This window comes from Panthera onca, chromosome D4 (assembly GCF_046562875.1).
Source record: "Panthera onca isolate mPanOnc1 chromosome D4, mPanOnc1 haplotype 2, whole genome shotgun sequence".
NCBI lineage: Eukaryota > Metazoa > Chordata > Mammalia > Carnivora > Felidae > Panthera > Panthera onca.
In genome coordinates, this window is record NC_138351.1 from 15,267,887 (window position 1) to 15,281,600 (window position 13,714).

A 13,714-nucleotide genomic window follows, 5' to 3' on the forward strand; every position below is an offset into this window, starting at 1 on the left:
CAACGTGGTCTATATTTACTATATGGCCCTTCATAGAACGTTTGCTGACCCTTAGTTAATACTATTGCAGAAGCAATCATAAAAGGTCTGGGAGAATCCATAAGACGGGTCGAGTCAAGCAGATACTCCTGGCTTGCCTCGTGACCTTCAACAAGTTATATAACCTGGTCCGTTTCCTCACCTGTGACATGAGAATATCAGATCTGAATGTGTAAGTTCCCCACGCCGCCATTTGGTGCCTTTGTAACATGAGTTTGTTCAGTTCTACCTCTATAAGCTGACAAGTTTTTGTTTGTTTTGCCTTTTTAAGGCAATCACACTTTGTCTTTCTTTTCCATTAATCTGTTTGTGGTGAATTGAGCTAATATGGTGATTTTCATCTCCGTCCAAAAGATTCAGAAATCTTTGAAACCTCATGTTTTTTTATCTGATCTTATTTCCCATTACAGGGCCTAAGGGTGGATTTTATGTAATGGGTTGCAATATATGTTACCTTATTTAGTTGGATGGGCAAGCTATTTCACAATGGCCTGAAGAGCAGTTTACTCTGTTCATAGCAACAAACATCTTGCCCAAATTTACCATCTGGTGTTTGAAGCCTCTATCTTGCAAAGATTTTTTTCATTAGCTAACAGCCATTACTCATCTACTTTTGGCTTTAATATTGCTGACATTCTTGTTATTGCCCATCCTAAATAGTCACAGTTTCAAATAAGAGAGTATTTGGAATTGTTTGATTAACAGAAGGGATTCGATTTCCTCATCTGGAAAACAAGGAGGTCAGATGGGAAGGTTCCTGTGAGCTGGCACCATCTATGATTTTATGAAACTTGGTTTTTATTGATTTCTGTATGTGCCAGACAGCCCACCTAATCCGTGGCTTGTGGAGGAAGTGTGTGGGTTATAACAGGCACTCATTAAATGGTGAAAGATTGAAGACGTGGTTGAATGGCCACATAAGCCCAGAAAAACTCAGGATGAAAGAGCATTGCCCCATAAAGAGAATCTCAGTGATATTTTATAACTTTGCCACATTCATTTTCCAAAATACTTTTAGATACTTCTTAAAAATAAATCTCAAGGCTGTACCATGATCTACAAAGCCCCGGCTACCGTCTCTATTCTTCTGGTCCTTGTCGTGTATCCCCACTGGTATCCCTGATGTTTCAAAACTTGCCAAGCATCCAATTTAAATTAAATTTGAATAACATATCAGAGCCTTTGTGCTGATTTGTTCCCTCTGCCTGGAATGCTCCTCCCAGAATATCAAGTGTTTTACTCCCTCCCTTCATGTAAATCTGTGCCCAAACATCATTTCTCAGAGACATCCATCACACCCCACTTTTTACCTCATCCATTTACCTTGATTTATTTTTCATCACAGCACTCACTAATCTATGCAATATATCTGATATTCACCTATCAATTTATTTACATGCAGGCGATAATTGTTGAGTGAATACATGAATAAGAACAAGAAAGCAATCTATTAATTAAGTACTTGATTTGTGAATTAAAGCTGTCTCCAACCCAGGTTTCCAATGGTATTTAAATGTCCTATTTATTTATTTATTTTTTTATTTAGAGAGTACAAGCAGGGAGAAGCAGAGAGAGAGAGAGAGGGACAGAGGATCTGAAGAGGGCTCTGCATTGAGAGCGGTGAGCCTGATGCAGGCTTGAAACTCACAAACCACAAGATCATGACCTGAGCTGAAGTAGGACAGTCAACCAACTGAGTCACCCAGGCACCCCTCCAATGGTATTTAAAGAACAGGGGTGTCTGAGTGGCTCAGTCGGTTGAGCCTCTGACTCTTGATTTTGGCTCAGGTCATGACCCCAGGGTCGTGGGCTCCAGCCCCATGTTGGTCTCCATGGTCGGTGTGGAGCCTGCTTAAGATTCTCTCTCTCTCTCCTTCTGCCCCTCCCCCACTCCTGCACATGTGTGCATGTGCTTGCTCCCTTTCTCTCAAAAATAATTTAAATACATAAAAAGCCCATAATTTTTTGCAGATTGTAAACATATATGTGTTAAAATTGAACTGTGACATTACTTTTAAAATGTATCTAACAGAATAAAAATACAGTGATTTGATATCTATCTTAATCTACTTTTTAAAAAAAATCATGAGCTCACTTCTTCTTAATGATCTGAAATGCTGTATAGTCCCCTTTTCTTCTTGAATTACTAACTCTATTCTACTTTCCTTACAGAGTCTATGCTAATGCAATATAATTTTACATTTGAAAGTCTTTTATTGATCAACCACTGCAGTTAGATTTTTGTGCATAAAGGTATTTAAAATTCCCTGGGACCATAAGATAATTTGTTAGATGTAAAATAAAAAAGCTATTTTTCCCCCCAACTAGATAATATATCTCTGGATGAGTGTTAACTTGTTGGTCAAATGAAATAGGAGTAGCATCAATTTTTTTTTATTTTCCTTTTTAAAAAATATTTATTTATTTTGAGAGAGAGAAAGTGAGAGAGAGAGAGAGAGAGAGAGAGAGAGAGCGCGCACGGGCTGAAGAGGGGCAGAGAGAGGGGGAGAAAGCGAGAATCCCAAGCAGGGTCGAGCCATCAGTGCAGAGCCTGATCCTGCAAATCATGAGATCATGACCTGAGCTGAAATCAAGATTCAGATGCTTAATCAACTGAGCCACCCAGGGGGCCCCTTATTTTCCATTTTTATGCATATAAGTGCTGAGAAATATTTTCACATGAATCAAGTGGGTGGGATTGGGAGGGGCTTTGTTATAGCAGTATCTCTCAATTTTTTCAATTCCTTCTGAGTTATTTGATAACAATTACTATTAATATATCACTGAAAAAGCACTTTTAATGATCTGTTGGTGGATATGCAATTACGTTTTCTGTAAGTTTTACTAAAAGTAAAGACCACGGTGCTAGAGAAATGTCTTAGGGTGCCAGGAGTTGATAGGAGTTGGTAGGAACACTTTGGACCTTGAAGATTATGGATATTCCATCAACCATGTCATGTGCTGCGGCCCAGAGAAGGGGAGAGTTGGATTCAGCTAAGGCTAAACTTCTACCTGGTATGTATTGACTAAGACGTAAGAAATATGAAATAATAGGTGGTAGAATCTAAGCTAGACAAGGACAGTGTGGAAGAAGAGCACTGATGGACTGGGGAAAAGTAGAGAGGAGAAGATAAAGGGAAATTCAAGTGGAAGACAGGTTGGAGGAGTCGAAATGGTAAACAGGAAAGAGAGGTAATTTTTGTCATATGTATGACTCAGGAGTTTTGGAGGTGGAACAGTTATGGGTCATGAACATGTCTAAGGTGTAACCACGATGTGAAGTTCATGAGCTTCATTTGTTCACTTGTTTATGAACAAATCACTGAAGATGGGTTCGTGGAAATAGGTGGTCATGGTGTCGAAAGGATCCATGATGATTTTTTAAGGAATGAAGGCAGGGCTCGGAGTGGAGAGAAAGAATGTGAGGCAGGCATTGACAAATGTAGACAATGAGAGAAAGGTTGGTAAAGGAGAACAACAAAGAGAGGAAAGGTGCTCTTGAAAGCTGGAAGGGGTGAGTCTTAAAGGAATTTAGTTTACAAGGAGCTGAAGGAAAAATGGTTTACAGATGGCCATGGTTGGTATGGAAGAAACCAAACTCATTGCCTGACCGGGATGCATGAGAAACACAGAGACAATCGTGTCCTCAGGGTAGAGCCCCAATTATTAGGAGGGAGAAACTTGTGTTTGTGACAGGTATCATGGTTCTGAACCGTGAGCTTCCCTAATGGGTTAGAAAAACGTCCTCAGTTTCTTCTAGAGTTACTAGTTCCTTCAGTTTCCCAGAATAAATTTTGATTGTTCATATTTTCAAAAACGATTTCTTTCAGGGGTGTCTGGGTGAGTCAGTCGGTTAAGCTTTCAACTCTTTATTTCAGCTCAGGTCATGATCTCACGGGTTCGTGAGATTGAGCCCTGCGTCTGGTTCTCCACTGAAAGCACGGAGCCTGCTTGGGATTCCTTCTCTCCCTCTCTCTCTGCCCCTTCCCCATGCGCTCTCTCTCCCTCTCAAAATAAATAAATGTTAAAAAAACACACGTTTATTTGAAATATATATTCAAATGTGTGAATATAGTGCTTTGTATAGTTTTTGTATGTATGTATGTATTTATGTCTTTAATGGTGAGTCAGCTCTGAGTTATATAGATAAATACTGTTTTTGTGTGTTTTAAGTTAATTATGGATCTGTTTTGATCTACTTATGAATTCAAATATGTTTTTTAGACTCATCAAATTACTTTTTCTTATTTGTAGGAATTACATTTCTATTTTCCTCTTCTGATAAAAATCCCAATTTTTTAAAAAGCATATCATCAATGAATAGAGAAATCAACATATATTTTACTTTACTTTCAGTTCCACAAACTATTTTTCCCACACTATATTGCCTTGCTTCTAATTAATTAGATACATTTTATCTACCAGTGTTTTTTCAGTATTTTATGTTCCACAAAACATGTATTCTCACAATAGTACATTTATAAATGAAATGCAGGATATTTCCTGTATATATATATATATATATATATATATATATATATATATATATATTTCCTGTATATATATATTCCATTGTTCCTTGTTTTTTCTTGCTTTGCAATCCATTTTTATAGAGAAGACAATAACACTGTATTTAAAAAAAATCAGCAATAGATATAAAGTGTCTAGCATTTATTATGTTCTAGAGATGTGCTAATTTCTTTTCCAAAATTATGATATTTACTTTCTACAGTAGCCCTGTGAAGTATGCTCTGATGTTACCCCCAGTTTGCGATGGGGAAACCAGACAAAGAGAGAGGAAGAGGCCCATCCAAGCTTCCCCAGCAGTTGCCTAGGGCTCCCAAGCCTGCGTGAGAGATCACTCTATTAACATCTCATCCACAGTACTAGAAAAATATAGCAGACCTCCCTTTTTATGGTCGATGTCCAGCACCAGAGCATCAACATAAGTCATGCTGAGATTCGATTACTGGGCAATTATTATGTGCAATCATATTGTGTCAATAACCTTCCGCATGATACACTACTACCCTACTCTAGATGCGGGTTTCCTATAAAAGCCTAACAAAAATCTTTTATTCACCTGCAGTGAGGTACACTTTCTATAAACAATTGTTTCCTTCAATCATTCTGGGGTGGGGGAGAAATAGATATCGATGAACGATTTTTAATACCCTATATCTTCAAATTAGAATTTTGAAGTCTTACTTATGCCTACAGAAAGGCAGAAAAGGAAAAACTTCCTTACTTCCTTGGACAAGCAGAGGCAAAACCCTGTCTTTTTGTCTCTGAACGCTATCCCATTTGGTATGGAACACCTTTAAAAATCAATTCAGCTACAGTTTAGTCTCTTTTTAAAAGATTTAGACATTTAACAACAACAAATGCCAATGACTTATTAATTTGTGATTCTTTTCTTTCTTTCTTTTAAAGATAGTGTTTTTAGAAGAAGCATCTCAACAGGAAAAGCTGGCCAAAGAATGGTGCTTCCGGCCGTGCGAAGTAAGAGAACTGAGCAACCAGTAAGTCATAGCCAACTTCTTCCCTTTGCTGTCAACTAGTGATGTCAACTAGTCTCAGACGATTAGACACCTGCCTGGAGACAGAGAGGCTTTGTTTTGTTTTTTTTTTCCCTCTGGGGTGAGTTGAGAGGGGACTAGAGAACAGGGAGCTGTAGGGTGGAAACTTTGAGAACAGGAGTCTGCCATCATTAATTCATTCCTTTAGCAACCCTTTGTTGAGCTAACTGTGTGCAAGAACTAGGATCTGGAGCAGAAAATGGTCTATAAAGTCTTTGCCCTCGCGGGGTTTACAGCCCACGGGGCTCTCAGAGATGAAGCGGGTGCACAGACACAGAAGCACACCAGCGATAGGTTGTGATACCTTTTATGAAGGAAATAAAGAGGAAGCGAGATAAACCACCAGGAGGAAGGGGATGGAGGTTTGGGGATCAGTAACTGACAGCACGGTTAGGGAAGACCTAATTCCAGCCACTTCTGTGTTATTGCCTGTTTCCTCTTTCTAGATTTTCTTGAGAATATATGTTGAGGAATGACTGACATTAAGATTCCTGCCTGTGTGCCTTTGGGATATGGGGTCAGAAACTGTGGGAGTGCACAAGAGGGAGAGAGGGAAGTCGGGAGGCCATAAGCAAGTGGTTCAGCAGTGGGAGGGTGAGGGGAAGGGCAAATACTTCTGTGGCCTTTTATATTCTTTTGTCCCTCTTTATGAGGCTGCTTTTGGAGGTAAGTCCATCAAACAAATGTAGATTCCGGTGGACCTGTAAGCACCACACACAGAGAAGTGGTAAGGTAAGACAAAATGTAAACTTTGGTGGAAGACTGAAGTCTTTGGAGAAAAAGAATATTTATTTATTTATTTATTTATTTATTTATTTATTTATTCATTTATTTATTTTTAAATGTTTATTTTTGAGAGAGAGCATGAGGAAGGGCATGAGAAGGGGAAGGGCAGAGAGAGAGAGGGGAACAGAGGATCCAAAGCAGGCTATTTGCTGACAGCAGTGAGCCTGATGTGGGCTTGAACTCACAAACTGTGCCATCATGACCTGAGCCAAAGTCTGGCACTCAACTGACTGAGCCACCCAGGCACCCCAGAAAAATAATCTTTAAAATGCAAGGTAATTCTATTTTTAAAGTGTTTATTTATTTTGAGAGAGAGAGAGAGAGAGAGAGAGAGCTAGCAGGGGAGGGGCAGAGGGAGAGGGAGAGCGAGAATCCTAAGCAGGCTCCTTGCTGTCAGCGCAGAGCCCAAGGCAGGGCTTAATTCCACCAACTGTGAAATCACCACCTGAGCTGAAACCAAGAGTCAGATGCTTAACTGACTGAGCCACCCAGGTGCCCCAAAATACAAAGTAATTCTTATATCAAACACACGAGATACGTGCAGTTGAATTTCTTTAAGTCGCAATTTAAATGACACAGAAGATGATGTCTCTGACAGTGTGTTTATCAGACTTCCTGTGCCTACAGGTCTACCTCAGCACGATGTGGATTTTTTAAATGCAAATACTAACTGGAACACTCTGAGTGGTGCTTTCCTAGAAGTGGATCAGATTGTGGCTATGGGACCATAGAGAAATTGGCAGGGCCAGGATTAGGGTGAGGCAAGTGAGGTGTTCACCTTGGGCAAGGAATTTAAGGGTGGTGGGGAGGGCAAAAAAAAAAGTCAGTAATCAAGATAAGTAATAGTTTGGTGCAGTATTTTGAAAAATCAAAATTAATGCAAAGAATCCATGATGAACAAAATACCAAAATTTTAAATGAAGACAGAATGTTGTTGATAGTTTTATATGCCTGTGTTGTTGTGCAAGAAACAGTCATTTTCAAATGGCCTGGGCTCCCCAGGCCCATGGGACCATCACACCCCCTGCAGGGCAGGTTAATGAAGGTTGACAATGATGTACAAACAGATTGGGCAACTCAGACCCTTCTAGACAGTCATGTGTTTTGACTGTGGAGCTTTTATTAACGTTTTCCACTTGGTTAGAACATGGGTGGATGTTCTGGCAAGTGTATATCGGGGCAAACTTTGTTTTTTGTCCTCAGAGTCTAATACAGGCTGGCCAGCACCACAGGTTTGGAAGATGAAGTCGATTGGTTTTTATCTGGGGAGGGGGGAGACACCGAGCTTTTCTAAGGGAATTAAGATAGTAAAATTGGAAAGAGGAAAGCTGAAAAGCAGAAGGAAGGAGAGCTGTTTCACCTTTTTCTGTTTCCACCTGTAAGCCTCATCTCTGCTGTGTCTGCAGCTTGACTTTCATTAGTTATGATTTAGCTGCAAGTGAGGTCTTCATGGAGAACCGAGTTCTAATCCTGACCAGGCCACCACTAACAAGATGCATGTCTGAAAACAAGCGTGTTGTGCCCAAGTTTCCTTTTGCTCTCTCTGTAAAATGATTAGTTGGGCTCAGTGACCTCTGATCTCATGAGCAGCTCTCACAGTCCACACTCACACATGCACCAATACCTGTGATACATACATGATACATATATAAGCAATATGTGAATATTGCTCATGTCAATATTTCTACTAATAAACATTAGTAGAAAGTGCTTCCTGTTTCCCCAAAAGAATCGTTAGCTCTTCTGGATGAAAGTCACATGTAGGATGCAGTAAATCCCTGCTCTTCTGTCGCCTCTGAATTTGTTGTACCCTAAATTATCTCTTTTGCTTCTTTCGTCTCTGCTTTCTTAAAAACGTGCTCAACAAAACGTGACTTTCCCTCTCCTCCTACACTACCGTTCTTTCACTACCAAATATTTTTAAAGAGAGCTCTCCCTCCGCCCAGTACTTTCTCTAACAGTCATCTTCCATGTTCCTGTGTGTCTTTTCAGCACCTAGGACAGTAACTAAACCATTCTAGATATAAGGAGGGACTGAAGCCATGTGAAGTTGGGTGTCTCCCCCAACCACTGCATCGAAATGAGAGCACTCAGTCTTTCCTGAAATCACTCGCCCTTGCAGTTTTAACACTATTCCCTGTCCTGAAGTCCTTTCCTTTCATTGGTGCCCTTCATACCTCTTTCCTGGGTCTCCCTTTGTCCTCCTTGACAAATCTGCACAGAAGGAGCATGGCCTTCTCTTCCTCATTCTTACTCCTTAAGTGGATGCTGCTGCTCAAGATTCAGTTTTGTTCTTTTTCCACAGAAGTCTCTGGCACCACCAACTTCTAGGGTTAGCAGCTCAGGGCAGACTCTCCAACGTGAATCCCATCTGTACATCTTCTGTGACCTCTTAACCCACGTTTCTGATGCTTTGGAGGTTACACTTGGAACCTAGGCTTCGTAACATCGCCCCTCCCTCAATGTGGAGTTTCCTCCTACATTCTCTGCCCTTTGTATCATATGTTCAGCATCGCATGCTCAAAAACTCTCTCTTGAACTCATTCCTCTCCTTTGCTTCCCAGACCTGATAAAATGTCAAGGTTTTTCTTTTGTATTCATCTTTTCCTTTTGTTCCTATCACCATAATCTTTATTTAGAAATGTGACAGTTGGGAGATGAAAGGAATCTCCCAACACATGCCTGGCACCACCAGATTTCTGTCCTAAACCTGTGGTTCAATATGTCACAGTTCTGCAAAAGAGAAGGAAAAAAATGTAACAAATACCATTTCAATCCCCTCTCTCTTGGGTACAGAATAACTAATACAAAATGTTTTTAATTTTATTTATTCTCAGAAAGAGAGAGAGTAAGTGGGGTAGAGTCAGAGAGAGAGGGGAGAGAGAGAATCCCAAGAAGGTTCTGCACTGTTAGTGCAGAGCCTGATGTGGGGCTCTAACTCACGAACTGTGAGATCATGACCTGAGCTGAAATCAAGAGTCAGATGCTTAACCAACTGAGCCACCCAGGCACCCCAGAATAACCAATACCAATTAATTCACTTAATTGACTCTTCAAGACTCTTTTTAAAGACACTTTTTTTTGACTGTTGTTGTTTTTGAAACATTTTTTATGTAGTAAAGTGCATAGATCTTAGGGATGTGAATTGATAAATTTTGATAAGCATATCTACATATGTAACCAACACACCAAGAAAGAAATAAAACATTCCTATCAGCCTAGAAAGTTCCTTTGTGTCGTTTCCAGTCACTCTCCACCCCCTCATCCACTGTTTAATTTTTTTTCTATCACATACATCACTTCTGCTTGTTTTTGAATGTTGTATGGATGGAATAAACCAAGACGTCTTGTGTCTGGATTCTTCCATCCATCATAATGTTTTGAGATGCATCCATATTATTGTTTATATCAGTAGTTCTTTCTTTTTCATTGCCAAATAGTATTCCATTGTGTCAATATACAGCAGTTTGTTTATCTGTTTTCCTGTGATATTTGGATTGTTTCCAATTTGAGGCTAGTATACATAATGCTGCTATAAATATTTTTGTACCCTGTTTTTGATTTTGTAAGCATATGTTTTATTTCACTTGGGTAAATCACTAGGAGTGAAATTGCTCACTAAGATCTTTTATATTATGACCAGATTTACTTCTCTTTTTCTCTCTAGCTGTCTCACAACACCCCCCCCCCCCATACACACACAGATATCCTCACTCACCCCTAATCTGCTCAACCAGGTTATAATCTTTTTGGAGACAAGATGTCTTATTTCTTTTTGGACTTTCCAGAAGGCTTAGGAGAGTTTTTTTTTTTTTTTAACGTATCACATACTTGGGAAATATTATTTGATTGAACAATTCAACTACATAAAGAAATCATACCACCATTTCACTGTGTGGTAGTGGAGACAGTAAAGGTCCCAAGGACTGGGTTATCCTGAGAGGTCAGTGACTCAGACCTGAGAGGAATCCCTAGTTCATCCTCCCTCTCTTCATGCCCCACATTGTAGACTCGCTTCCTGCTGCCTTCTTGCCATGCTAGTTGGTCACTGCTCTCCATTGCCAGAGTGCATTAAGAGTTCAGTCATACGGAGGGTAGTGACCAAGAGTAGTGAGTCTGCAGACCAAACTTCCTGGACTAGTTGAATGATCGCATTTTTTCCAAGCTACTCACATTTCCCGAGCTTCAGTTTTCTCTTGTGTAAATGAAGATAACAACACTACTTCGTAAGTTTGTTGTGAGCATTACATCATCATAACAACTACTGCTTTTTTTCTTTTTGAATGCTTTTTATTATCTAGGCGCCGTTTTAGCACATGCTAACAATCCTCATGTCAACCCTATGGTGCTACTGCTGTCTCCCTTTTACATAAGGGGAAACTGAGTCACAAAACACATCGATTATCCCACTGCTGATTTATGGCGGGGTCTGCATTCAAAATCAAGCAGACTGAGTCAAGAATGTATATATCGAATCCCTATAATCAGCCGCCTCCCACAAGTAGGATGATGCATGTAGGTGCGGTGCCCAGTGCCCAGTACATGCACCTTGTCAAAAAAATTCCCTGCTGCTACAACTGTCAGCAGTAGCGCTACCCATTCCTAGTTCCCACTGCTCTAAAAATGAGGCGTTTAAAAAATGTTTATTTATTTTTGAAAGAGACAGAGACACAGAGCGCGAGCAGGGAAGGGGCAGAGAGAGAGGGAGACCCAGAATCGGAAGCACGCTCGAGGCTCCGAGCTGTCAGCACAGAACCTGATGTGGGGCTTGAACCCACGAACTGCAAGATCATGACCTGAGCTGAAGTCACATGCTTAACCCACTGAGCCACCCAGGCACCCCTGAAACTAAAGCATTTTATAGGCGGCCCTGGTTTTGTCTTCCACCTAGGTGGTATACATTTGAATTGGTAGAATAAGGAATTCTTTGTTATGTCAAGTTTTGAGCTCGAGTTCTTTATGTACATTAAAATGTAATTAGTATTTTCTCAGGGTGGTGGTGCATACTGTCTTCTAACAAATATCTGTTGGGATATGTTTAGACACTTAATAGACACCAGTGAACTGGATTCGTTCTTTAGAAAAGCCGTTAGTTTTGGTTTGTCTCGATTTTGTGGGGAATGCCTCTGAAAACTCTTTAAAAAAACATCTTTCCAGAAGTTTCTGTCATAAGAATCAGTAGACATATGAAAATCAGTTGGAGGGCCAAGGTAACAGCAGGAGAGATCAGCAGCACCTGGAGAAGGGTTGATAGTCTCGTCTCTTAAGATTGCCTGCCCCTAACCAGCCTCAGTGTGCATTACTGCTTCTATTTCAGAACTCAGCCCCTACATCACATGGGAAAAAACTAGATTTCTTTCAGTCAGCCAAGGTCAGGTGACCACTGGGTCTAAAATTGTGGCCACTGTGTGTGTGTCATCATCAGTCATCCTTAGTGACTTGGGAGTAATTCCTCAGCAGGGCTCTAGATGTTTTCAAGACCCTCTTTCTCATCTTTGCTCGCCGTCGATACCCTTCCAGTCGTGAGAACAAAGTCGTGAGGTGTCTTGGTCCACGGCTGCTTTGCTTCTACTCCGTGCTGTGCTTTTTCCCCTTTGTCATCTTTGGTTAACCTCACACCAGCCGTTTTAACAGAGGAGCCGTGTCTCTCCCAGCAGAGCCTTACTGTTGTTTCTTGATCTCTAGATAACAGGGGAATTTACAGCCCTCTGGTTGCATCAGCTCTAAACCTGTGTGGGGTGAACAATTAAATCATTGTTGACAGAAGATGTGATTTAAAGATATGGAAAATGACTGAAGATGGTATTAAAGTTCTTTTCCTCTCGTATTAATTTCCAGTGAGTTTTTCATGCCTGGGCTGGTTGATACGCACATCCATGCCGCTCAGTATTCTTTTGCTGGGAGTAATGTGGACTTGCCACTTTTGGACTGGCTGACCAAGTACACGTTTCCTGTAGAACACAAATTCCAGAACCTCGATTTTGCTGAAGAAATATATACCAGAGTTGTCGTAAGTATCTTGCTTGTGAGTAGTGGTGTGTTATGACTGAATCACCTGTAGAAGGGTCCATTTTGGGGGGCAAATTTTTTTAATGTGTATTCATTTTTGAGAGAGAGAGAGAGAGAGAGAGAGAGAATGCAAATGGCGGAGGGGCAGAGAGGGAGACACAGATTTCAAAGTAGGCTCCAGGCTCCGAGCTGTCAGCACAGAGTCCAACGCAGGGCTTGAATTCACGAACCGTGAGATCATGACCTGAGCCAAAGTCGGATGCTCAACCGGCTGAGCCATCCAGGTGCCCCGTCTTGGGGGCAAATTTTAATTATAAAATTAGCAGTTAAGGCTAGCATGGACTGTTGAGACTTTTTAAGGTTTTTTACAGCCCAAGGAGTTGGTGACCACCTCATCTACATAAGCTAACCCCTAGCAGAGAGACAACTTGAACCCCAAATTCCCAAATCCCTGATTGGGTAGCCTCTCTTTACTCTGTTACTTCTTGTGTTTTTGCATTACTAAATTTGAGTTTAATGCATATGTGTGTTCCCTTACTCCTGCCAATCCACAGTGCTGTTCTGGGGACCATATGGAATAGCTGTGTAACCTTTGGAAAGTTCCGTGACTCATTTTCCCCATCTGTAAAATAGAGATAGTGATAGTAACTATTTCATAGGATTGTTATGATAAGTTAGTATCGTGAGGTTCTTAGGATAGTGCCTGACACATGGTAAACACTCTATATGTTTGCTTTAAATACCCAAGGAAGTTTAAAATTAAAATTTCAAATTACAGTTAGAAGAATATCACATTATTTTAGTAGCTTCCAAATTGGGAGAAATCGGGTGCCCCCCCTATAGCAGGGCATGTGGGAACGTGATGAGCATTAACACCACTAGAGGGAACTATGGAGCTAGTTCAGTCATCGAGCAGCGCCTGTGGTGTATACCCGCCATATATTGGAGGCTCTGAAAATGTCCTTCCTTCCACTCTTTCAAAGAAGTCAGTTCCCTTCTTCTTATTCCAGCCCTATGCCAAATTCGCTCAGCAGCCAGAAACAGCTTCTGCAGTTGAGAATACCTTCTTCAGATCCCATCTTATCTGACCACTACCTCTTATCATTCAACACACTTAGCCTGAACATTCCTGCATTTTTGTTGGACCCGTCGATGGTTTTTCTTCTAAAGTGACGACTATGTGATGGCGACAATATTATAAGCGTTATGCGGTTACCCAGCCATTTTGCCATTTTCCTTGGTCTTGCGTCATTCAAGCCTTGAGGAGTAAAAGCAAGTGCTATCCTTTATACACTTGACTT

General features: G+C 40.7%; 1 protein-coding gene across 2 annotated transcripts in view; it reads left to right on the forward strand.

The window, feature by feature from the left end:
• Positions 1–13,714, forward strand: part of GDA (guanine deaminase) — a 79,779-nt gene that overhangs the window by 29,685 nt on the left and 36,380 nt on the right. The window contains exons 2-3 of one of the 2 annotated variants that reach the window (XM_060610063.3): positions 5,473–5,561; positions 12,243–12,414. In XM_060610063.3, coding sequence (XP_060466046.2) covers positions 5,473–5,561; positions 12,243–12,414 — 261 coding nt within the window. The remainder of the gene's footprint in view (positions 1–5,472; positions 5,562–12,242; positions 12,415–13,714) is intronic. The other variant, XM_060610064.3, reaches the window with a different exon arrangement.